Raw genomic sequence first — 23,519 nt, 5'->3', positions numbered from 1 at the left:
AAAGGAGAGGGAATAAGGAGCCAAATTTGAGGTTTTCCCCCCAAATCTCCTGTAATTTCCTCCATTTCACCCCTTCCTGCAGCCTAAATTCCCAGTTTTCCATCTGGGATTCAACTTTGGGAATTCAATTCCAATTCTTCCCCAAAAACAAAGGGGATAACTGGCTGGGAGAATCCAGAGGTAAAGGAAGAATTCCCAAAATGAGGATAAAAATAAACACGGAATAAGCCCCAATCCCGAATCTGCTGGAATTTTGGGTTTTCTTCAGGAATGGCAGGCGCAGGAATCCCCGGGATATAAAAAATTCGGGAATTCACCTTTTTCCCAAGCTGGGAACGCTGAGGAAGAAGAGCCCAGGACAGGAAAAAAAAATAATTCCAACCCTTTCTTTTAGCGAAATTCCAAATCCCAACTGTCACGAGGGAAATCCGAGAAGAACCACACGGCTGCCCCGGCTCCACCGCGGGAATCGTCCCATGAAAATCCGGGATCTCTTTATTTCACAAGTCGCTAAAATCTAAATTACAACGGCGCTTCCTCGCTCCCCGCGGTGTCCCAGGAAACCCCAAAACCCCGGCGGGAATCCCGAATTCCCAGCGGGAATTTTATGGCTTTAGGGAGAAGGGATCCAGGATCCCGAGGGATCAGTGGGAGTGGGAGGGTTGGGTGGGCTTCCCACAGATCCAGGAGATCTCTGGGATCTGGGAACCCTAAAAGGGATCCAAGAGACCTCTGGGATTCCAGAATTCCAAAAGCCTCAGGGGTTTGGGAATGCCAAAGATCTCGGCATTCAGGAGCCCCAAGGGATCTGGGAACCCTAAAAGGGATCCAAGGGCCTCGGGGAATCCAGAAATCCAAAAGCCCTCGGGGGTTTGGGAATCCCCAAATGGATCCAACAGATCTCAGGGATTCTGGAATCCCAAAGGGGATTCAGTCAGAGAATCCCAAATCCCAAAGGGGATCAATAAACTCAGGATTTGTTCCCAAATTCCCCCCTCCTCCACCATTCCCAAACTTTTCCCTTCCAGGGCAGAATTCCACAATGGGAATTTTCTGTTTCTTTATTTTTTTTTTCCCCCATTTTTCCCATTTTTTGTGGGGCTTTTTCCTGGAAAAAGGAGACTGGGAAGAGGTTTGGAAAATCTGTATTGAAGAGCTGGAACAACTTTGAACCTGAACCGTCCTGATCCCAAAAAACCCCCACGGGAACAGGGAACTGGGACTGCGAAGGAAAATCCACCCCGGCCTTCCAACACGGAATCTTCTCCCAGACTGATCCCAAATGTGGCAGGAACGTGGATGGAATCAAACAAATCCTCCAAATTCCCAGCAGCATTCCAAGAACGTTCCGGAAAAAACCACGTCAGAACCAGGCTGGATCCCAGGAGTCGCCTTCCAGGTGGGAATTTGAGTTTCAGCCCCATCCCGTGAAATATTTTGGTTTTCCAGCCTCAATCCGTGCTGGATTTTCCCTTCCAAACAAATGTCCCCCCCATCTCCCAAATAATTTTTCTTTGGGATTTATCCTGAATTATCCATCCAAATAAAATCAGGATGGAATATTTGCAAGTCTGGATGCAGAGACTTGTTTGGATTTTTAATTCCAAATCCTTCAATTCCAACATCCCTGATTATTTTAATGAAACAAAACTGGCTGAAATTCCAATTTCCAAGGGAATTCTGCTGGGATCCAGAAAGTTTTGACATTGTTTTTATCCCATTAAATCCTTCTGTGACTCTTCCATTCCCTGGGGTTTTTTTTTTTCGGGAATCATCCAAACTCTGGGAATAAATGAACCAGGTTTCCCCCCACCCAAAAAAAAAAAAAAAAAATTATTTTAATTGGAGGAATTTTGTTGGGATTTTTTTTTTGGGAATAAATGAACTTTTTCCAAACATTGGCATCCATGAGGAAAAAAAACAGGAGAGGAAAATTCCCCTGAACCAACCCCAAAAAATTCCATGTGGGAAAGGAACGGCAACTTTTCCATAAAATCCAATGGAACTGAAGGAATTCCACGCTGGTGGCATCTCCCAGCCCAAGCTTGGAATGAAAACAAAACTCCAAATTCCAAAATTCCAACCCAATTCCCACATCTGAGCTCTTCACATCCCTATGGAAAACACCCCAAAATCCACGTCCAGCTGGGAATTCCGGGGGTTTTAATCCAACAAATCCCAGTTTGGAAAACAAGGCTGTTGTTTTTTTTTCCTAAACTAAATCCCTAAACATGGAAACACCAGGAAAAGTGGGAAAAGGGAGGAGGGGGTTTGTCCCTCGGATACGAGGGGTTGATCCCAAAGGAATTCTTGGCTTCAGCGATTCCTAAGAAAATAAATCCGGATTTTCCTGAATTTCCCCCCCTTACACACACTTTTTTTTAAATATATATAGATCTCTAAATTATATATATTTATAATTTCCCCAAGAAAATTGCCCAAATTTCCCGAAGAATTCTCCTCACTGGAATAAGGCCTGGAATTCTGCCCCTTGGATTTGTCTGGAATTCAGGAAGAAGCCCAAGGAAAAAGAGGATGAGAAACCAAAAATTAAACCAAACTGGCCCCCGGATGGATTTTGGGTTGAACCTCTGGAATTCCCAAAAAAACAATGGAAAACTCCATCCCAAATGGATACAGGAGCATGCTTGGGATGCCTGGAAGAACTCGAACCACGGAGGGAAGGATTGGGAATGGCTCCCAACCCTCCCTGCCTGCATCAGCTTCTGGAATTCTATAAATTTCGGAATAATATCCCTCAAAACAACAACAGAAAAGGAAGGGAAAAAACCCAAAGAAACAAAACCAACCCAACCAACCCTCCCAAAGGAAAAAAAATTCCCAAAAAGTTTCGCTTTGGAGTCTCTGGGAACGTCGGGAAGGCCCAAAATTCGCGGGATGAGAAAGAACCAAGGTGGATTTTGTCTCTCAGTAACTGCAAAGTTTGGAAACTACCAACGGTTCCAAAGTCTGATTCCAACCAGAATCCAAGGAAAAAAGTGGGAATTTCCCGCAGCAATTCCCACCTCCCAGCCAAGGTTTGGGCGGCAGCCAATCCCTAAGGGAGAAAACCAAACCAAACTCAACCGGAACCAGAGATTTGCACTTTCCTCCTTCTTCTTCTTGGGATCGTCGGAATTTTGGGAATCTGGGGATGTGCCGCCTGCTTTCCCGGCTGGAGGAGGAGCAGGGATCAGGAGCAGCCATGAACTCGGCTCACTAAACGCAGGATGGGGCTGGAATTCCTCTCTCCACGCCCCAAAATTCCGGAATTCCGGAGTGTTCCCAGCAAAAAGTTCGGCGTCGGCGAAGGCAGAGAGGAGTCGCTGAGTCCTTTCATGGTTCGTTGTTTTTTTTTCTTTTTGTGCTGGTGCCAAAAAAATTTCAAAACTAAATACGGAAAAAAAGCCAAAAAAAAAAAAAATTAAGGAATTCTTCCCCCTTTCCCTGCCAGCTTCCATGAAAAATCTGGGAGCCAACGGAGCCGGGCTTCGGCCACCCCGACGCGGTCACTTCTCCCGGCAGGGACGGATGAGGAGTGGTGGTGCTGCATCCTAGAAAGCCTCGGGGCGTTATCCAGCTGGGATTAAAGCAGATTCCACGGAATTGTGGTAGAAAAGAAAGGATGGCAGAGCCTGGAAAAGTCCTCCCTCGGGAATTATTTCCACGTGGCCGACTGTGGGATGGAGCGGGGCGGGATCATGTCCAGGAGATACTCGCGCTGCCGCTCCACGGCCGAGGCCGACTTGTGCACGGCCAGCGCGGGGCTGACGAAGGGCAGGGCCCCGCCTGCAGGAAAAGGGAATTTTGGGTCACGGAATAGCTTGGGAATTAGGGAAAATAATGAAAAATTGCATAGAAAATGCAGAGCAATTATCCCAGTGCAATCTGGCACCCTCAGGTTCCAAACTCATCCCAAGAAACGCAGAGGTTTTGGATCAAGAATCAGGATTTGAGCCCTCTGGAATTACGGAGTCATGGAATGGCTCAGGAATGAGGGAAAAATAATGAAAATCCACATGGAAAAGTAATTCCCACCCCAAAAGTGGGAATTTTGGGCAGCGATGACACCAACTTTCACCTCAAACCCTCAGCACCACCCCTCAACAGCTCGCCCCCAAAACCTGGGAATTTTGGCAGTGATCCCAAGGCAGTGTGGGCTCCCGGGGCGCCGCACCTGTGCTGATGGGGTTCTTCTTCCAGGCGGCGCCGCCCTTGCTGCCGGCCCTGTCGGCGTGCTTGCCGGGCCGGGCGCCCAGCGCGGCGCTGCCCGAGGAGCTCTGCAGCTTGGGCGAGGAGCTGAAGGGGTGCAGCACGCCCCGCGAGGCGCCCCGCGACAGCTGGCTGGAGCTCTGCAGGGAGCAAGGACAACGTCACCCGGGCTGCTGCTGGACCGCAGGGTCGTGGGGCTGGATGGTCTTTGGGGCTGGATGGTCTTTGGGACTGGATGATCTTTGGGACTGGAATTTTTGGGATTGGATAGTCTTTGGGACTGAATGATTTTTGGGATTGGATGATCTCTGGGCCTGGATGACCTTTGGGATTGGATGATTTTAGGGACTGGATGATCTCCAGGAATAGATCATCTCCTGGAATGGATGATCTCTGGGCCTGGATGATTTTTGGGATTAGATGCTCTCTGGGCCTGGATAATCTTTACAGCCTGGCACAACACCCACCCCCCCCCACCCCAGACCCAACCCGAGGCCCAAACCCCCAACCCCAACCCCAGGACCCTTTTCCCTCAGGCAATGGCGGCTCTGGGGCCGCTCCCTCACCTGCTTGAGCGCGTGGTGCTGCCCCACGGGCTCGGCCTTGGGCTGCCCGGGCGGGGCCGTTTGCTGCAGGATCCTCTGCTCGATCTCCTGCTCCTGCTGCAGGGCCTTGACGAAGGCGGCCTTGAGCCGGTTCGTGTGCTCGGCCTTCAGGGCCTTCTTCTGGTTGGAGGCCATGCAGGTCTCGCACATGATGGTGCCGTTCTTCTCCTCCCGCCAGCGGCACGTGAAGTCCGTGTGGCACTGGGCACACAGGTAGGGCTCCCGGCAGGACACGGCCACCGCCACCTTCCCTGGGGGACAAACGTGGCGGGTCAGCACTGCTGCCACCTTCCCTGAGGGACAAACACCAGGGATTGGCCACTGCTACCTTCCCTGAGGGACAAACATGGCGGGTCAGCCCCAGGGTCACCTTCCCTGAGGGACAAAAACCTGGGATTGGCCACCGCCACCTTCCCTGAGGGACAAACATGGCGGGTCAGCACTGCTGCCACCTTCCCTGAGGGACAAACACCTGGGATTGGCCACTGCTACCTTCCCTGAGGGACAAACATGGCGGGTCAGCCCCAGGGTCACCTTCCCTGAGGGACAAACACCAGGGATTGGCCACTGCTACCTTCCCAGAGGGACAAACGTGGCGGGTTAGCCCCAGTGTGGCCCTCCATGAGGGACAAACACCTGGGATTGGCCACCGCCACCTTCCCTGAGGGACAAACATGGCGGGTCAGCTCCAGTGTGGTTTCAGTGACGTTTAAATGATTTCTGGGAGGTTTAAATTATTGAACCACATTTTAACCTTGCATTTCTGGAGGTTTAACTGATCACAGCCAGGTTTAACCGATCGCTGTCAGGTTTAAGTGACCACAGCCAGGTTAAACTGACCCCAGGTGGGTTTGAGCTGGGCTCTGCCCCTCCGGGCTCACCTTGGCTCTCCAGCAGGTTCTGCACCACCTCCTCCAGCCCCACCAGGTAGATGAACTCGTTGTTGGCGGCGCTGGGCAGGAAGTTCATCTCGGGCGCGGGCGGTTTGGGCGGGGGGATCTCCAGCAGGGTCTTCTCCAGCTGCTTGCGCAGCGCCAGCTTGGCCGCGGCCTGGCGGCTGCCCGGGGCCTCGCCCGTGCCCCCCAGCGCCGTGCCACCCGCGGGGGCCGCGCCCGCCTGGCCCGAGGGCACCGCCGAGCCCTTCAGGGACGTGGGGGATGCCTGTGGAGAGAACGGGATCCATGGGATCACTGGGGTCATTGGGAATCAGGGGAGTCCCCAGTGCCACCCGTGGGGGCCGTGCCAGTCTGGGGGACATTGACCAGCAGGCTGGCATTGGTCAGTCCCACCATTCCCACTCCATTCCCAGCAGGAATTCCCAGGAACCCTCACCTGGGGGATGTTGACCAGCAGGCTGGCGTTGGGCACGTTGGCCACGCGGATCAGGCCCTGCTGGATGATCCTCTGGCCCTGGATCTGCACCGAGGGCACCGAGGCGCGCGGCGCCAGCAGCAGCGGCGGCGGACCCGTGCTCGAGTGCTGCCGGATGGTGTGGATTTGCTGGGAAAACACGGAAAACGGGTTGGGAAAATGTGGAAAAGGGGTTGGGAAAATGTGGAAAAAGGGGTGAGAAAACACGGAAAAGGGGGTGGGAAAACACAGAAAAGGGGGTGGGAAAACACAGAAAAGGGGTTGGGAAAACATGGAAAAGGGGGTTGGGAATCCATGGAATTGGTGAGATAGAAAGGATAATTAGAAGGAAAACCATGGAAAAGCAGAACACCTCCTCCCACCTCCTCTCCCAAAAACCCCCCAGAAGCCAGAACACCCTGAATTAACCCCAAAAATCCCGTTTTTATTGGGAGCACACCCCATGGGATGTTCAAATCAACCAGAGGGGGGAAATCCTGAATTTTTCCATGGAATGGGAAGGGGAGGAGGGGGAGCTCACCTGGGCCCCTCGGACCAAGGGGGGCATCACAATCTGGGGGCTCTGCTTGGAGGCGGCCGCTTGGCCCCCCCGGAGCAGCGGGGGCGGGAGCCCCGAGCCCGGAACGCGGCTGGAGGAGGGCTGGAAAAATGGGAAAGAAACGGGAAAAACCGGTCAGAGCAGGGCTGGGAAATGGGGGGGACATGGGGGAAATAATGGGGGAAATGGGGGAAAAAAGGGTTGGGAAAGATGGAAATGGGGGGAAAATGGAGGGGGAGTGTTGGGAATTGTGGGAATGGGATAAAAATGGGGGGGGGGGAAGTGTTGCAAATTGTGGGAATGGGATAAAAATGGGGGGGGGCGGAAGTGTTGCAAATTGTGGGAATGGGAATACTGGGATTTGTGGGAATGAAGTGCTGGGATTGTAGGAATGTGGAATGGAAATGCTGGGATTTGTGGAGGGAAGGAAAACCTTGGGAAAAATCAGGTAAGGAGGAAAGGAAGGCAGGAAAAAATGGGGGAAAAAAAAGTATTGGGATTTGTGGGAATGGAGAATGGAAGTGTTGGGATCTGTGGAGGGAAAGGAAAAGCAGGGGAAAAAAGGGAGGAGGGAAGAAAAACATTGGGAAAAATCCTGGGAGAGGAATCAGGAGAAAGGAAAAGCTCCAGGAGAAATCATGGAAGAAGAAAAGGAATCACAGAAAGGAAAAGATCTGGGAAAAAGTCCTGGGAGAGGGAAAGGAAAAGCAGGAAAAGAAAAGGAGGAGGGAAGAAAAAGTTCTGGAAAAATCATGGAGGAGAAAAAGGCATGAGGAGAGAGGAGTTTGGAAAAGCTGCTGCCTGAGGATTCTTGGGACTCCAATCCTCAAAATTCCTCCTGGTGCTGGGCTGGGATATTCCCAAAATTCCAAACTTTCCTCTGCATCCCAATCCTGGCATTTCCTCCTTCTTCCCAGCCCCTGGGATCAGGGATCTTCCCCTTCCCCAGGACGTGGGAATTCCATTCCCAGGGAATCCCTCCCTCTGGAATTCCTGGACACTCCAGCAAAACCCATCCCAGGTTAATTCACCCAAAATTCCAGAGGAATTGTTGGGATAAACTGGATTATTTGGATTAACTCCAAGATTCCCTGAAGTTTTCCAGTTCCTCTGGAAGTGACTCCAAGGTAAAGATTCCCACACCTCTGAATTTAGGAATGGCTCCTAAAGGAGAGCAATCCCTCCCTTTCCTAGAATTCTGTGGGTTTTCCAAGGAAAATCCCTCGTGCTGGAGCACTTTGGGAATTTGGGTCCCATTATCCCAGGAAAAAACAAAAAAAAAGCAGGAATGTTCTAATCCCAAAGGACTTCAGGGGTGAGTGACAGCTGTCCCTGGATTCCTGGAACTTCCTTCCCTCGGGATTCCAAGGATTTAATTCAGTCTGGAATGGGATTTTTTCCAACCCCAAATCTTGGGATTGCCTCCCAGAAAATCCCAGGATTCTCTCAGCAATTCCAGAGAGAATCACCGGATTCCCTCGGCAACTCCAGAGCGAATTCCCCCGTTCCCCACAGGAATTCCCTGGCTCAGCAAGGGGTCCCGCTGCAGACCCCACCCCACCTTTCCCCCGTCCCGGTATCCCTAAACCCGTGGGAGCTGGGCGGTGCTGGCAGCTTTTCCCGGGCGTTCCCGGCTCTTCCCGGACTGTCCCGGCTTCTCCCGGCTCCCACTGACCTGGAGGGAAGTTTTCCCAGCGGGAACAGCCTGAGGGCCCCGCACCAAGGCGGGGGCGTGGCCGCAGCGCTTCCAGAGGGGCCCGAGGAAAGCTGGAAAAGGAAAAAGCGGAAAGAGAGCAGCGGAAAGGCGGGAAAGCGGGAACGCAGAGAGCAGGGAGCGCACGGCGAGAGCCCGGAGCGTCTGGGGGGAAAATCCTTGGGAATTCACAGGAAAATCCTTGGGAGTGGCACCCACTCCTCCTGCTCGCTCCAGGGGAAAGAGTTTGGGAATTGGTGGGAAAATCCTTGGGAATTGGCAGGAAAATCGGTGGGAATTAGTGGGAAAATCCTTGGGAATTAGCAGGAAAATTGGTAGGAACTGGTGGGAAAATCCTTGGGAACTGGCAGGAGAATCCTTGGGAGTTCACAGGAAAATCCTTGGGCATTGCCTGGAAAGTCCTTGAGGATTGGCAGGAAAAACCCCGGAAAGGGAGACACCAGGAGTTAAAAATCCTGGGAAAAAGCTAAAATGCCAGAAAAAGGTTTAAAAAATCCAGGAAAAGAGCTTCCAAAAATCCAGGAAAAAGGCCACAGCAGGGGGTTAAAAACACTGGGAAAAGATCTGGGAATTCCTGGGAAAGAGCTGGGAACTCCTAGGAAAAGGCTGGGAATTCCTGGGAAAGCAGGATTTTCCTACCTTGGGCGCCGGCGTCTCCTTCTGGCTCTGGCTCTGCCGGAGCTTCTTGAGCAGCACCAGCTTGGCCTCCTCCAGCCTCAGCTCCTCCTGCAGCTGCTTGATCAGGCGCTCCCGCTGCTCCGGGCTCCGCTGGAATGCCAGGAATCCAGGGAAATCCAGGGAAATCCCAGGGAAAATCCCAGGGAAAATCCCAGGGAAAATCCCAGGAAAATCCCAGAGAAAATCCCAGGGAAAGGGGAGAACCCCGGGGGAAGGCAGAGACACAGGCACGGTGAGAATTCCCAAAATTCCCAACTGGGACTGGGGAGTGGGAGAAGTGAGGGGAGGGAGTTCCGAGGTGAAAATCTGGGATTTTTCCATGAAAAAATTCATGGCAAAGAGTAAATGAGGAGGATTCCCAGCCGGAATTGGTTCCTGGCTTTTGGGATCGTGAATTAACGGGAATGGATGGAGCTGGGAGGAGAAAATGTGGCTGATCCTGGGTTTTTCTGACCCTAGCCCGGTTAAACCTGACCCAATCCCAGTTACCCCAGACCCAATCCCAGTTCCTCCCAGTTCATCCTGACCCAATCCCAGTTCCTCCTGACCCAATCCCAGTCACCCCAGACCCAATCCCAGTTACCCCAGGCCCAATCCCAGTTCCTCCCAGTTCCTCCTGACCCAATCCCAGTTATTCCCGACCCAATCCCAGCTCCTGCCAGCAGCACTCACCAGCAGGGCCTCGGTGCCGGGCTCGGGCAGGGCCAGCCGGGCCAGCCCGTTGACGCGGGGGCTCGAGGGCTCGTTGTCCGACAGCACGATCACGTCCGGGGAGGGAACGCGCCGCTCCCGCCGGCACTCCCTGGAGCCACGGACGGGAAACAACCCGGGAACGGGTCAGGATTCCCAGGAAATGGGGAGCAAATCCCGGGGAAAATGGGGTCGGTGCAGGGGGAGCAAATCCTGAGAACAGGGTCGCTCCAGGAGCAGCCTTTCCAACACTTTTCCAGCCCTTCCCAACCCTTTTCCAGTGCTCTTCCAATCCTTTTCCAATCCTTTCCCAACTCTTTTCTAGCCCCTTTCCCATTCCTTCTCCAGGGTTTCTCCAGTCCTTTCCCAGCCGTTTTTCCAAGGCTTTTCCAGCCCCCCAGGGCTCGGAAAAGGGCCCAGGCTGGGAATTTGAGGAATGGGAGAATTCCAAAGGGTCTGGAACGCCCTCTAGAGGGCACAGCGAGCCCGGGAATCCCCAAATCCAGGGAATCCCCAAATCCAGGCATTTCCCTCTGGAAGTGGCACGGGTGGAGCATTCTCAGCTTTTCCCTGGAGCTGGAAAACTGGAATTGACTGGGTTGGGATAAAGGCTGGGAATGAGAAATTCCCAACTCCCAAACTCCTTTTCCTGCTGGAATTCCATTGGCAGCTCCAAGGAAATGGGGCTGGGATGGGGTCTCGATCAGCAGGAATTGCCCCTGGAATGGGCTGGGATTCTGTTCCCAACTTTTCCACCATTCCAAAGGAAAAACCAGGAATGTGGCACCAGAACCTCCCAAAAACTGAACTCCAACCCCACCCCAGCCACATCCCAATAAAAACCAGAGTGAGAAGGGACCCAAACCCTTCCCCAAACCCAAGAATTCCCGGAATTCCAAGGCATCCTCACCCTTTGGATGTGCTCATGTCCACGGGCTCATCCCCTGCTGCTGCTGCTGCCGGCAGCTCCACTTTGATGGTGGCTTTGACTTCCCCACTTTTCAGCGTTCCCGGGACCTTCCCGGCTCCGGGATCCGCTTTGATCTTCATGTCCCCCTCGGAGCTGAGCTCGGACCCCAGAACTCCTTTGTCCATCCTGAGTTTTTTACTGTCGGGCTCCGAGTCCCGCTCCAGGGCGCGCTTCTGGCTCCGGGTGCGGCATGAGTCCTCACTCATGGTGAGGGGCTGCGGGGAAACGGCCAGGAAAGGGTTAAACACGGCGGGAATGGCGGGGGAGAAAAACATCCCGGGAAAGGGTTAAAAACATTGGGAATGGCGGGAAAAATACCCCGGGAAAGGGTTAAAAACACCGGGAAAAAAATGCCCGGGAAAGGCGGAGGAAAGATACCCCAGGAAAGGGTTAAAAATAGCGGGAACAGCAGGGGGGAAATACCCCAGGAAAGGGTTAAAAACACCAGGGGAAAATATCCCGGGAAAAACGTAGAAACACCAGGGAACGGCGGGAAAAATCATGAGGAAAATACTCCAGGAAAGGGTTAAAAACAGCAGGGGAGGAAAAATCCCGGGAAAGGGTTAAAAACATCGGACACAGTGTGGGGGGAAATACCCCGGGAAAGGGTTAAAAACATCGGGAATGACGGGAAAAATCATGGGGAAAGGGGGGGGGGGAATACCAGGAAAACAGAGACATCAAGGGGTTAAAATTCCCAGGAAAAGGGGAAAAATAATCCCAGGAAAAGGGAGGCATAAAAAATCCTGGGAAAGGAGGGGGGAAAACCCCGGAAAAAGGGAGGAAAATATCTCGGGAAAAGGGGAGAGAATGGGGAGTTGAAAGTCCCGGGAAAAGTAAAAATTCCCGGGAAAAGATTCCGGGAGCTGAGAGACAACAAGGAGGGAAAATCTGGGAAAGGCGCTGGAAAATCCCGGGGGAAGGGAGACACGAAGGGGTTATAAATCCCGGGATTTTGGGATGGAATTCCTGCATTTCCAACCAGGACAAAGTCTGGGAAGAGCAACCCAGGAAAGGCTGGGAAAGGGAGGGGAAAACGCTGGAAAATGGGCTGGAAACACCCAGGAAAAGGGAGGGGAAAAGCCTGGAAAAGGGAGGGGAAAAGGGGCTGGAAAATCCCTGGAAATGGGCCTGGGAAAGGGATGGGAAACCCCTGGAAAAGAGAAGGGACAGCCCTGGAAAAGGGAATTCCTGGCGTTTTTCCTGCTGGAAATCTCTCCCAGGAGAATTCCAGCCCATCCCAGTGCCCAGGGCAGGAAAAGGGAGAAATAAAGGAAAAAATTCCACCAAAATCCCAGGGAAATCTTGGAAAAGGAGGATTTGAAGGATTTTTCAGGAATGGGAACAGGGTTGGATTTGGAGGGCAATTCCCAAATAAAATCCTGATGAAAGTTCCAATAAAATTCCAAAGGAAAAGGAGAAACTTGGATTGAAAATTCCATCTTTTTCCCATATCCTGGAATTCCTCTCCTGGAATTTTGGAAGCCAAAATTCCAACAACCAAAGTTTCGGGAACAGAAAATTCCCAGAGGTGGAAAAGTGCGATTCCAACACTTCCAAATGTTTTCCTTGGATTTGCTGCTCCGGAGGATTCCCAGGAGGAATTCCTGGATACCTCAGCCTTGGATCATCCCAAAATTCCTGAGAATTCCCTTTCCTGGGAATATTCTCCCGAGATTTCCCAGGAAAATCTATGGGAATTCCGGGCTGAACGATTGATGCCAATCCTTGGATGCGGCAACGCCAGGGGAAATTCCCAAACTTTTCTGTGGGGATTCAGCGCCAATCCCACATTTTCCACCCCAAACTTTGGGATCCCAACAGGTGGAAAAGGGGGATCTGTGCCCCGGGAAAGCCCCGCTCCCGCTTTTCCCGGGGTTTTGGGGTGGGGATTCCCGGGAAGGGAGAGGGGCAGGGGAACCCCCGGATCCCGCCGGGATTCCCGAGCCGGCATTCCAAGGGTTAAGCGCTGCCATTTCCGCGCCATTCCCGAGAAATCTCCGGGAACAAAATGGCAGCGCTTAACCCTTGGGATGCCGGCGGGGACCGGGAATTCCCGCCGGGAATCCCGGGCTGGCCCCGCTCCCCACCGTTCCCCGCGGGAATTCCCGCCCCGATCCCGCCGGGGTTTTTCCCGGTTTTCCCAAACTTCCCGGGAGTCATTCTCGGGCTGGGAATTCCCTGAAATTCCCGGGATTCCCCGCCCTGGGATCCCTCTGATTGCCGGGATTCCCAGCGGGATTTCTCCCGGTTTCCCCAAATTTCCCAGGAGTTATTCCCAGGCTGGGAATTCCCTGGAATTCCCGGGATTCCCTTCATTCCTGCCAGGATTTCTCCTGATTTCCCCAGACTTCCCGGGAGTCATTCCCGGGCTGGGGATTCCCTGAAATTCCCGGGATTCCCTGCCCTGGGGTCGCTTCGATCCCCGGCAATTCCCGGGATTCCCATGGGGATTTATCCCGATTTTCCCACCCTCCCCGCCAGGTCATTCCCGGATTATCCAGCACCGGGAATTCCCGGAGTTTGTCCCAAATCCCTCAGGAATTTTCCCGAGGTTCCTCCAGAGCTGGGAAAAATTTAGGATCAAACCCCTCGAGCAGCTCCAGGAATTTCAGCCGGGGTATTCCAGAGCCTCCCAGAAGGAATTTCTATCCAAGGGAATGGAAATTTTTGGGGAAATTTGGGAAATTTTCTGGAATTCCCACACTAATTTGGGGAAAATCACCCTTCAAATTCCTGCTCCTGGAAGTTTGGAGCTCCAAAGGCTCAGGAAAAGCGGGAGAGGAGGATCCCAAAATTCCACTGGAGTGGGAAAATGGGGAACAGAGGCTGCCCAGAAAAATCCAGAGGGAATTCCTGGAATTTCTGTGGATTTCCTGGAATTTCTGTCAAATTCCAGGTGAATTTTCCCTGGGGGGAGCTGGAATTCCAGGAGGAACTTGCGGGATTTTATGGGAATTCTGGGAATTCTCTGGTTTTATTGGATCAAAGCCAGGAAAATTCCTGGAAAATTCTTCTTTTCCCACGGGAATTATTCCCAAATTGTTGCCAGCTGGAATATTCAGGACACAAGGACTGAGATTCCCTGGCTGGGATTATTTGGGAATGCAGAGAGGAAATCCAGGAGCAGAATTCCCAACTTCTTCTGGGATTTTCCAAGCAAATCCTCCCATTATTAATTAATCATTCATTAGTTATTTCTCCATTGTTGATTTTCCATTCCAAATTACTCCTTTAAGGGGAAAAATTCCAAGATTCATTTGTTGGGAAGTGACTGAAATATTCCTGAGTCAATTTAAATATTCATAAGATTGTTCATATATTCATGACTTAATTTAAATATTCCTGAATGTATTTGAATATTAATGAGGAATTGCAATCTGATCTTTCCCAATTAATTCCTCATTAAGGAGGGAATTTCCATCCTTAAATGTTCCCATTTTCCAGCCAGGAATGGGGACATTCAGGCTGGGAATTCCTTGGAATTGGGATCCCAGAGATTCCTGCTGGGAATTCCCTCCCTAGCGGGATCATCCCAGAGAAACAAGGGAAAAGCAGCAGGAGAATTGGAATTCCCAAGACGTTTTCTTATTCATCCACCAAAATTCCTCAGTTTTTAAAAAAAATAATTTCCCAGGAATTTTGGAGCCAAAGGATCCCGGGACAATCCCGGCCCTTTCCCAGGACAGTCCCTTCCCTATCCTGGGAATTCCAGAGCCACAGGGTCCGGGACAATCCCATTCCTATCCCGGGACAATCCCGGCCCATTCCCTATCCCGGGAACTCCGGAGCCACAGGATCCCAGACCCCAGGACAATCCCATTCCCATCCTGGGATTCCCCTTCCCTTTCCCGGGAATTCCAGCCCCGCAGGATTCCCAGGATTCCAGGTGGGATCAGGGCGGATCCATCCCAGGAGAAATCCCGGAATTCCTGCGGGGACAGGGGAGAGAGAGGGAAACCTGAACAGGTGAGATGGGACAGGACAGGGGAGAGGGGACAGGGGAGACCTGCCCAGGTGAGCAGCCACGCACGGGAGCCCCCTCAGGTGAGACCTGCCCAGGGCACGTGGGACCCGCACAGGTGAGATGGGACAGGTGAGACCCACACAGGTGACATCTCCACCGGGCAGGTGAGAACCCAACAGGTGAGACCTCAGCAGGTGAGACCCTCCCCAGGCAAACAGCTCTGGGGGTAGGGGCGAGAAGCTGCACAGGTGAGCCCAGGACAGGTGAGACCTGCACGGGACAGGTGAGACCTGCACAGGTGGGACCTACTCTGGGGAATCGCTGCCCAGGTGAGCCCAGCCCAGGTGAGAGCTCAGCCACGGCTCCCCTCTGAGCACACCCAGCCCCAAATCCCAAATCCCAAATCCCAAAATCCCCAATCCCATCCCTACTCCAGGCCTGCCCAGTCCTGCAGGACAATCCCGGCAGGAATTCCAGGAGCTCTGGATCCTCTGCAACTCCCCAGTCCCTTGGAAAATCCGGGAGATTTCCTCAGGAATTGGCTCAAATCCCTCAGGAATTTGGGAATTGCTGGGGATTTTGGGGAAAGCTCCTCTTGGAGCTCCCCTCTGGCTGTTCCCAAAGACAATTCCAGGCCCGTGCACAGCAGAGGGTCCCCATCCCATCAAATCCCCAGGAATCCTGGGAACTGCCAGCTCCTACCTGTCAGGGAAGGTCATGGGGTCCCGCTGGGGTGAGCCAGAGCCGAGGATCCTGCGGGAACAGAGAGGGGTGAGAATAACGGGAATTCCGGGATTCCCACATTCCCGAGGGAGGCAGCCGGGGTTTGCAATGCTGGCATTTGGGAATGCTGCTGGCACAGAGCTGGGCATTGGGAATCTCAGAATGACGGCTCCATTACGAAAATCGGGAATATCAGCACGGCGCAGCCCCGGGATTTGGGAATCCCAAAGTACAACGCAATCCTGGGAACTGGGAATCCCAAACTGCGACACAATCCTGGCAATCAGGATTTGGGAATTCTGACTCATCCTGCAAATCTTCCAGGCACTGAAATCCATGGCATTCCCAGATTTCCCTTCACTCCCAGTTTCCATCCATGGAATTCCCAGATTTCCCTTCACTCCCAGTTTCCATCCATGGCATTCCCTGATTTCCCTTCACTCCCAGTTTCCATCCATGGCATTCCCTGATTTCCCTTCATTCCCAGTTTCCATCCATGGCATTCCCTGATTTCCCTACATTCCCGGTGTCCATCCATGGCATTCCCAGGTTTCCATCCATTCCCAGTCTTTCTGGGCCGGGAGCAGCTCCCGGGGCCTTCGGCCATTCCCGGGTTTCTCCGGCTGCTCCGGCCCCGTGATCCCGGGAATTCCAGGGGGAATTAACAGAGCTCACCCGGGGCTGTTGGTGGTTAAGAGGATCTGGGAAAATCCCAGGAAATCCTTTGGAATTCGGAGCTGCCCCGGCCGCTTTTCCCAGAGTTTGGGAAGCTCCGAGGATCCAGGAGAGCTGGAATTCCTTGGATTTCTCTGGGAATTCCTGGAATTTTGGAATTCCAGCTGTGCTAAGGCTTGGGATTCGAAGGAAGGAGCCCCCAGTTGGATCAGGAGTGGAAAAATCCTGGAAGAGTTTGGGATTTATGGGAAAAACTGGAGAGGGAGGGCAGCCTGGAAAAACCTGGGAATGTCCCTGCCTGATCCCCGAGCTCCTTCCCACCCCAAAGCATCCCAGAATTCCACGAATCCATGGGAAAAGAGGGATTTATTCCCTTTCAGGATTCATCTCTGGCTTTGGAATCCCATCAGCGACATCCCTGGTTTGGATTGGAATTCTGGGATTTGAAACATTCCCGGAACACCCCAATTTCCATCATTCCCAACTTCCAGCCCCTTTCCCACTGATCCAAGATCACTTCCAACCTCATTCCCAAAATCCCAGGCAGATCCCAGCCCCTCTCCCAAAATCCACAGCTTTCCCAGCAATCCCAGCCCCTTTCCCAAATTCCCAGGCACATTCCAGCCCCTTTCCTGCTCATCCCAAGCAGCTTCCAGCCCCTTTCTCAAAATCCAAGGGATTTTGACACTTCCCTCTCCTCTCCCAAAATCCCTGGCAGATTCCAGCCCCTCTCCTGCTGATCACAGGATGATCCCAGCCCTTTTCCCAAAATCCACAGCAGATCCTACTGCTTTTCCCGCTGATCCCAGGCCAATCCCAGCCCTTTCCTGGTGATCCCAGGTTGATCCCAATCCCTTTTCCAGGATCCCAGGCTGATCCCAGCCCTGTCCCAAGCTGATCCCAGCCCTTTCCCACTGATCGCAGGTTGATCCCAGTCCCGTCCCGCTGCTCCCAGCCCGATCCCGGCGCTGCCATCCCGGATTCCCCAAGGCCTCCCTCCCTCCGTCTCTCGCTGTCACTTCCTGTGCCTCTCCCAGCTCCGGTTCCCGGCAGCACGGAGCGGTCCCGGAGCCCAGAGCTGGGATTGGAGCATTCCCGGGACTTGGGACAGCTCGGGAATGCCAACCCGAGCAAGGCACCAAATCCCGGACAAGTCCAAAGAAAACCCAGCAGCGGGCTGGGAAAATCCTGGAAAACCAGCCAGGAAACACTTGGGAAAAGCCGGGATGTGAATCCCAGTTCTGATCCCGGGTGAGGCATTCCCGTCTGGAATTCTCGTGCGGGGCCACTCCCGGGAAAAGTGAGGAGATGCTCGGGAAAAGCCGGGATGTGGATCCCGACCCCGCATCCCGGCAGGATCCAGCCCTGGCAGGATCCCATCCCGGCCCGGGAGCCGTTCCCGGCTGCAATTCCCGGCTGCAATTCTGCAATTCCCTCTGCCCACCGTGTGCTGTGCGGGGCCAGGATCGTCCCGCATCCCCTCGGGATTCCCGAGATCCCCCTTGGGCAGCGCATCGCGGTGCCAATCCCGGTGCCGATGCCCATCCCGGTGTGGATCCCGGTGCGGATCCCGGTGCCGGTGCCGATGCCCATCCCGAGCCCGGGCAGCGCATCCCGGCGCGGATGCCGATCCCGGTGCCGGTGCCATTCCCGGTGCCCCGGGCGCAGGAAGGGCGGCCGGGGACTCTTATTGTGACACGGCCCCGGCCCGGCCCGGCCGCACGGCCCGGCCGCGGCCACCGCGGGGCTCCGGCACTGGGGGCACCGGGGGGCACCGGCCGCGGGGACAGCGGGGGCATCGCGGCTGCGGACAGCGGGGATTGACCCCCGGGGACACCGGGAGGGTCGCGGTGACCGGGGGGTGCCCGGGGGGGTGGGCGGGGGGTGCCCACGGAGTGACCGGGGGGGTTCCGGGGGGTCCCCGTGTCCCTCCGTGTCCGTCCGTGTCCCCCCCGTGTTCCCGGTGCGGAGCGCGGGGGGGAGCGGGCACGGAGCGCTCGGGGCGGCGGCGGAGGAGGAAGAGGAGGAGGAGGAGAAGGAGGAGGAAGAGGAGGAAGAGGAAGCAGCCCGGCGGAAAGCCCGCAGCAACTTTCCCAAACAAAAGCCGGCGGCGCCCCGGGGCGCTGGGCGGGCGGCGGAGTCGGGGCTCCCGGGGGGACGAGCCCCGGGATCCCGGAGCGGCCCCGGTGCCGCGGGCTCGGGGTTCAGGGGCGGCCGGGGCCGGAGCCGCGGCCAGCGGGACTTTGCACTTTCCGGGCTGCCCGCACGGCCAGGAAATGCCGCAACTTCCCCGGCAGCTCTCCCGCACCCCGGCCTCCGTTCTCCCAAAATCCCGGCGGTGCCGTCGCTCCGGTACCGGAGCCAATAAACGCCGGCAGAACTTTTACCGGGAGAACTCGCAGGGCGCCGCTCCGGTCGCTCCGCGCCGCATCCGCAGCGAGCCCGCCCCGCGCTCCCGGCTCCGCTCGGCTCCGCTCTCCCCGCGCCGGCGCCGCCGCTCTCCCGCTTGTTGCTGCGCTTTCCCGGGGCTCCCGTGGCCGCCGCGGCTCCCGGTGCCGATAATGCGCTCCTCACACATGGAGTCGCGGCGGCACCGGCAGAGCATGCGCGGGGCGGGGCGGCCGAGCGGCGGGGCCGGTGGAGGGGACGGCGTGGGGACAGCGGTGAGACAGCGTGGGGACAGCGGGGGATAGCGGAGGGGACGGCAGGGGACCGCGCGGGACAGCGGGGACAGCACCGGGGCAGCACCGGGGCCGCGCCGGGCCGGGCCCCTCACGGCGCTGCGGCCGCCGCCGCTTCCGGGCGCGGGGCGGGGGGAGCCGCGGCTGTGTCGCGGGCCGCCATTGGCCGCGGGGGTCGCGCGGATGATGAGAGGAGGGCCCTGATTGGCTAGAGCGGCGGGCGGGGGGCGCGCGGGCAGCGCCGCGCTGGGAGAGGCCACGTGGAGAGAGGGGACAGCGAGGGGAGACACAGGGGACAGTGGGGACAGAGAGAGGGGACAGCGAGGGGACAGAGAGAGGGGACAGTGGGGACAGAGAGAGGGGACAGCGAGGGGACAGAGAGAGAGGGGACAGTGGGGACAGAGAGAGGGGACAGCGAGGGGACAGAGAGAGGGGACAGCGAGGGGACAGAGAGAGAGGGGACGGTGGGGACAGAGAGAGGGGACAGCGAGGGGACAGAGAGAGGGGACAGCGAGGGGACAGAGAGAGGGGACAGCGAGGGGACAGAGAGAGAGGGGACAGTGGGGACAGAGAGAGGGGACAGTGGGGACAGAGAGAGGGGACAGCGAGGGGACAGAGAGAGAGGGGACAGTGGGGACAGAGAGAGAGGACAGCGAGGGGACAGAGAGAGAGGAGACAGTGGGGACAGAGAGAGGGGACAGAGAGGGGAGACACAGGGGACAGTGGGGACAGAGAGAGGGGACAGCGAGGGGAGACACAGGGGACAGAGACAGAGGGGACAGCGAGGGGAGAGAGGGGGCCAGAGAGAGGAGACATGGGGGACAGTGGGGACAGAGAAGAGACGGAGAGAAAGGGGACAGAGAGGGGAGAGAGAGAGAGGGGACAGTGGGACAGAGGGGACAGCGAGGGACAGCAAGGGGAGAGACAGAGGGGACAGTGAGGAGACAGGGAGAGAGGACAGGGAGAGGACAGAGGGGACACAGCGAGGGGACAGAGAGGGGAGAGACAGGGGACAGAGAGAGGGGGGACAGCAGTGACAGCGAGGGGACAGCGGCGGTGGCCGATGGGGCAGAGCCTTTGGGGGGCACCAGGACAGGGTCAGGGCCCGGCTCCAATCCCAAATTCCCGATCCCACAAAAGCTCTGCAGTCCCGGGACAGCCCAAGGAGAACCCCCAAAACCCTCCCGGAGAATTCCCCAAATCCCAGGAAATTCCCTGAGAATCTCCGAGCTCCCCAAATCCCAGCAGATCCCCCCCAAACCCCAGGAAATTCCCCAGATCAGTGCCCAGCATCTCCAGGATTTTGGGCAAAGACTTTTCCAGGGCAGTTTGGCTGAAGCCAAATCCAAAATCCCAAATTTCAATTATTTCCCACCAAATTAAGGAATTGTGAGCTGTGGGATTATGATTATTAATTATTGATTATTATTCTCAGATCCCTGTCGTGCTTTTCCAGCTCATTAGCATTTTTCCCTCACCCTCCTGTTGCTCCAATCCAAAAAGAAATGCCTAAAAGCCCCAAATTCCCAGAGTTTGGAAGGATTTGGGAAGGTGAAATCCAGACAGGATCAGGAATCCCAAATATTCCTGCAGGGGGGAACATGGGGATGATCCCAGAGAAAATCACCCCAAAACCTGGAAAATCCCATGGATGCCACCCTAAAAGTGGGAAAATTCTATGGATATCACCCCAAAACCTGGAAAAATCCAATGGATGCCACCCCAAAGTGATGAAAATTCCATGGATATCATCCCAAGGCTGGAAAAATCCCATGGATGCCATCCCAAAGGTGGAAAATCCAATGGATCTCACCAAAAACTTGGACAAATCCAATGGACAATGTCCAAAACCTGGAAAGTTCCAGGGATATCACCCAAATTCTGGGAAAACTCCATGGATTCCATCCCAAAACTTGGAAAAATCCAATGGATGTCAACCAAAACTTGGAAAATTCCATGGATGCCATCCCAGAACTGGGAACATCCTATGGATAACACCCCAAAGCTGGAAAATCCAGTGGTATCAACTGGAAAAATCCAATGGATGCCACTCCAAACTGGACAAATTCCATGGAAATCAACCAAAACTTGGGAAATCCCATGGATGCCATCCCAAAAGGGGAAAATCACCCCAAACTGGGAAAATTCCACCCCAAAGCTGGAAAAATTCCATGGACGTCACCCCAAACATCCCAGGGCACAGGGAATGGATCTGGGATTTGGGATGGGAATCCCAGGGCACGGGGAATGGATTTAAGAGAAAGGGGAATCTGGGCGGGAGTTTGGGCAGGAGTTCCCGGCTGGAATGGGCTGGAATTCCCAGAGAAGCTGTTGGGATCCACCGCAGAACCCCAGGATTTGGGATGGATCCCTGAGATTCACCACAGAGCCCCAGAATTTGGGATGGACCCTTGGGATCCACCGCAGAACCCCAGGATTTGGGATGGATCCCTGGATTTCACCCAGATCCCTGGGATCCACCAGAGACCCCAGATTTTCCCACAGGCTCTCAGCTTTTCCAGCAGGTTTTGGGGAAAAGCCCCGGATTTGGGCACTTTGGGAGAATCCCTCGGGTTTTCCAGTGAATCCCAGAGTTCTCCAGGGGATCCCTGGATTTTGGGGCAGACCCTCGGAGTGCTGAGGAACACGCTCCCAAGTCTTCCAGCAGATCCTCGGATTACCCCACAAATCCTCTGGATTCACTCAGAGCCCGGGGTTTTCCACGAGAATTCCAGGATTTGGGGCAAACCCTCAGGATTTCCTGCAGAGCCTCGAGTTTTGGCACAAATCCCTGGATTTTGGGACAGCCCCTCAGGTTTTAAAGCAGAGCCCCAGCTTTTCTGACAAACCCTCAAGTTTTGGGACAGACCCTCAGATTTTGGGACAAGCCCTCAAATTTTGGGACAAAACCCCAGATTTTCCAGTAGAAAATCCCTCGAGTTTTCCAACAGATCCCCAGATTTTGCAGCAGAGCTCCGAATTTCCCTGCCACCCCTGAGGTTTTCCAGTGCATCCCCAGCTCTCCCTTCAGCCCCTCAGATTTTGGGACAAACCCTCCAATTTTAGGCCAAGCCCTCAGATTTTGCCGCAGAGCCTCGAGTTTTCCAGCAGCCCCTGGGATTTCCCAGCAGATCCTCAGCTTTCCCCCAGCCCCTCAGTTCTCCCAAAACCCCTCAGCTTTTCCTGCATCCCAGCTTTTCCCTTCAACCCCTCAACTTTTCCTGTACCACTCAGTTCTCTCCAAACCCCTCAGCATTTTCTCACCCCTGCTTTTCCCCCAAACCCCTCAGTATTTCCTACACCCTTCAGTTTCCCCCAAACTCTTCAGTTTTCCCCAAGTCCCTCAGCTTTTCCTGCATCCCTGTTTTTCCCTTCATCTCTTTTCCGGCATCCCTGTTTTTCCCTTCAACCCTTCAACTTTTCCCCAAACACCTTAACTTTTCCTGTACCACTCAATTCTCTCCAAACCCCTCAGCTTTTTCTCACCCGTTTTCCCCCCAAATCCCTCAGCTTTTCCTGCATCCGTTTTTCCTTTCAACCCTTCAACTTTTCCTGTACCACTCAGTTCTTCCCAAGCCCCTCAGCATTTCCTCGCTCCTCTTTTCCCCCAAACCCCTCAGCTTTTCCTGCATCCCTGTTTTTCCCTTCAACCCTTCAACTTTTCCCCAAACCCCTCAACTTTTCCTGTACCACTCCCTTCTCCCCAAATCCTTCAGTGCTCGCCGAATTCCTCAGTTTCCCCCAAACCCCTCAGCATCCCCCGCACATCCCTGTTCCTTTCCCCTTTCCTCTCCCCGCACATCCCCGCTCATCCTCGTTCCTTTCCCCGCACATCCCCGCTCATTTCCCCGCGTTTCCCCGCCCCGTGCCCAAAACTTTCTCCGTGTTTCCGGAGTGCGGCTGCGGGCCCGCCGCGCACCGGGGGACACCCGGGGGCTCCCTCGGGGCTGCCCGCGCTGCCCGGGCCGTGGCCCGGTGGCCCCGGTGGCCCCGGTGGTGGCCCGTCCCCTCCCCCACTCCCCTCCCCCGCCTTCCCAAGGCTCTGGCACCAATAATCCGCCTTTGCTGACATGCTCTGGTGGCTGTGCCTATCGGGCAACTCCCAGGATGCACTCCCGCTCCTCCCTGGCACCCCCTCACCCGTGCCCACCCTCCCCTCGGACTTACCAACCTTTTCTTTCTGCCTTTTTTTTTTTTTTTAAGCTTTTTTTTTTTATTATTATCTCCACAGCCCCGCTCCCCCCCACACACACCCGGCCGCACTTTCATCCCCCGTGAACCCCCCTGGCGCTCCGGCGCTCTGCCTCAGCCCGGCTCCCCGGGTCCCTCACGGGGTCCCCCCTCGCCACGGGCGCCTTTTGGCCGCTCCCTTCTCCCCTCACGGCCGTGCCCCTCACAAACCGCCGCGGATCTCCGTGCCGGGCGCTCCCCCCGCGCTGCCCCGCGCCCCGAGCCGCCCTCAGGGGGAAGGGGGTGTGTGTGAGGGGGTGTCCCCGGGTCCCGTCCCCCCGGGGGGGCCGCTGGGGCGCGGGTGTCACTCACTGTCCGGAGCCCCCTCGGAGCCGCCTCCTCCTCCTCCTCAGCGGGGCCCGGCCCGGACTGGGGCCGTGGGGGGAGGGGAGGCGGCTCCCTCAGGTGGCCACTGACAGGAGGGGGGGGCGGGGGGGGGCTGCGCGCGCAGGGGGACCCGCCCCC

The 23,519-nt window shown here is 55.4% G+C and overlaps 1 protein-coding gene across 1 annotated transcript; it reads right to left on the bottom strand.

Annotated features, from left to right (window-relative positions):
• Positions 1-1,129: 1,129 nt before the first annotated feature.
• GATAD2A (GATA zinc finger domain containing 2A) lies at positions 1,130-23,460 on the bottom strand. Its single transcript, XM_063161251.1, is given in 13 exon segments — positions 1,130-3,789; positions 4,178-4,352; positions 4,779-5,068; positions 5,699-5,978; positions 6,150-6,317; positions 6,709-6,828; positions 8,402-8,448; positions 8,451-8,493; positions 9,080-9,208; positions 9,791-9,920; positions 10,719-10,993; positions 15,448-15,498; positions 23,367-23,460. Coding segments are annotated over 11 exon segments (1,779 nt in total). The 5' UTR covers positions 10,985-10,993; positions 15,448-15,498; positions 23,367-23,460; the 3' UTR covers positions 1,130-3,658.
• Between the last annotated feature and the right edge of the window lie 59 nt (positions 23,461-23,519).

This window comes from Melospiza melodia, chromosome 7 (genome assembly GCF_035770615.1).
Source record: "Melospiza melodia melodia isolate bMelMel2 chromosome 7, bMelMel2.pri, whole genome shotgun sequence".
NCBI lineage: Eukaryota > Metazoa > Chordata > Aves > Passeriformes > Passerellidae > Melospiza > Melospiza melodia.
Note: the sequence above shows the minus strand (reverse complement) of the source record. Positions and strands in the feature narration are given on the sequence as shown.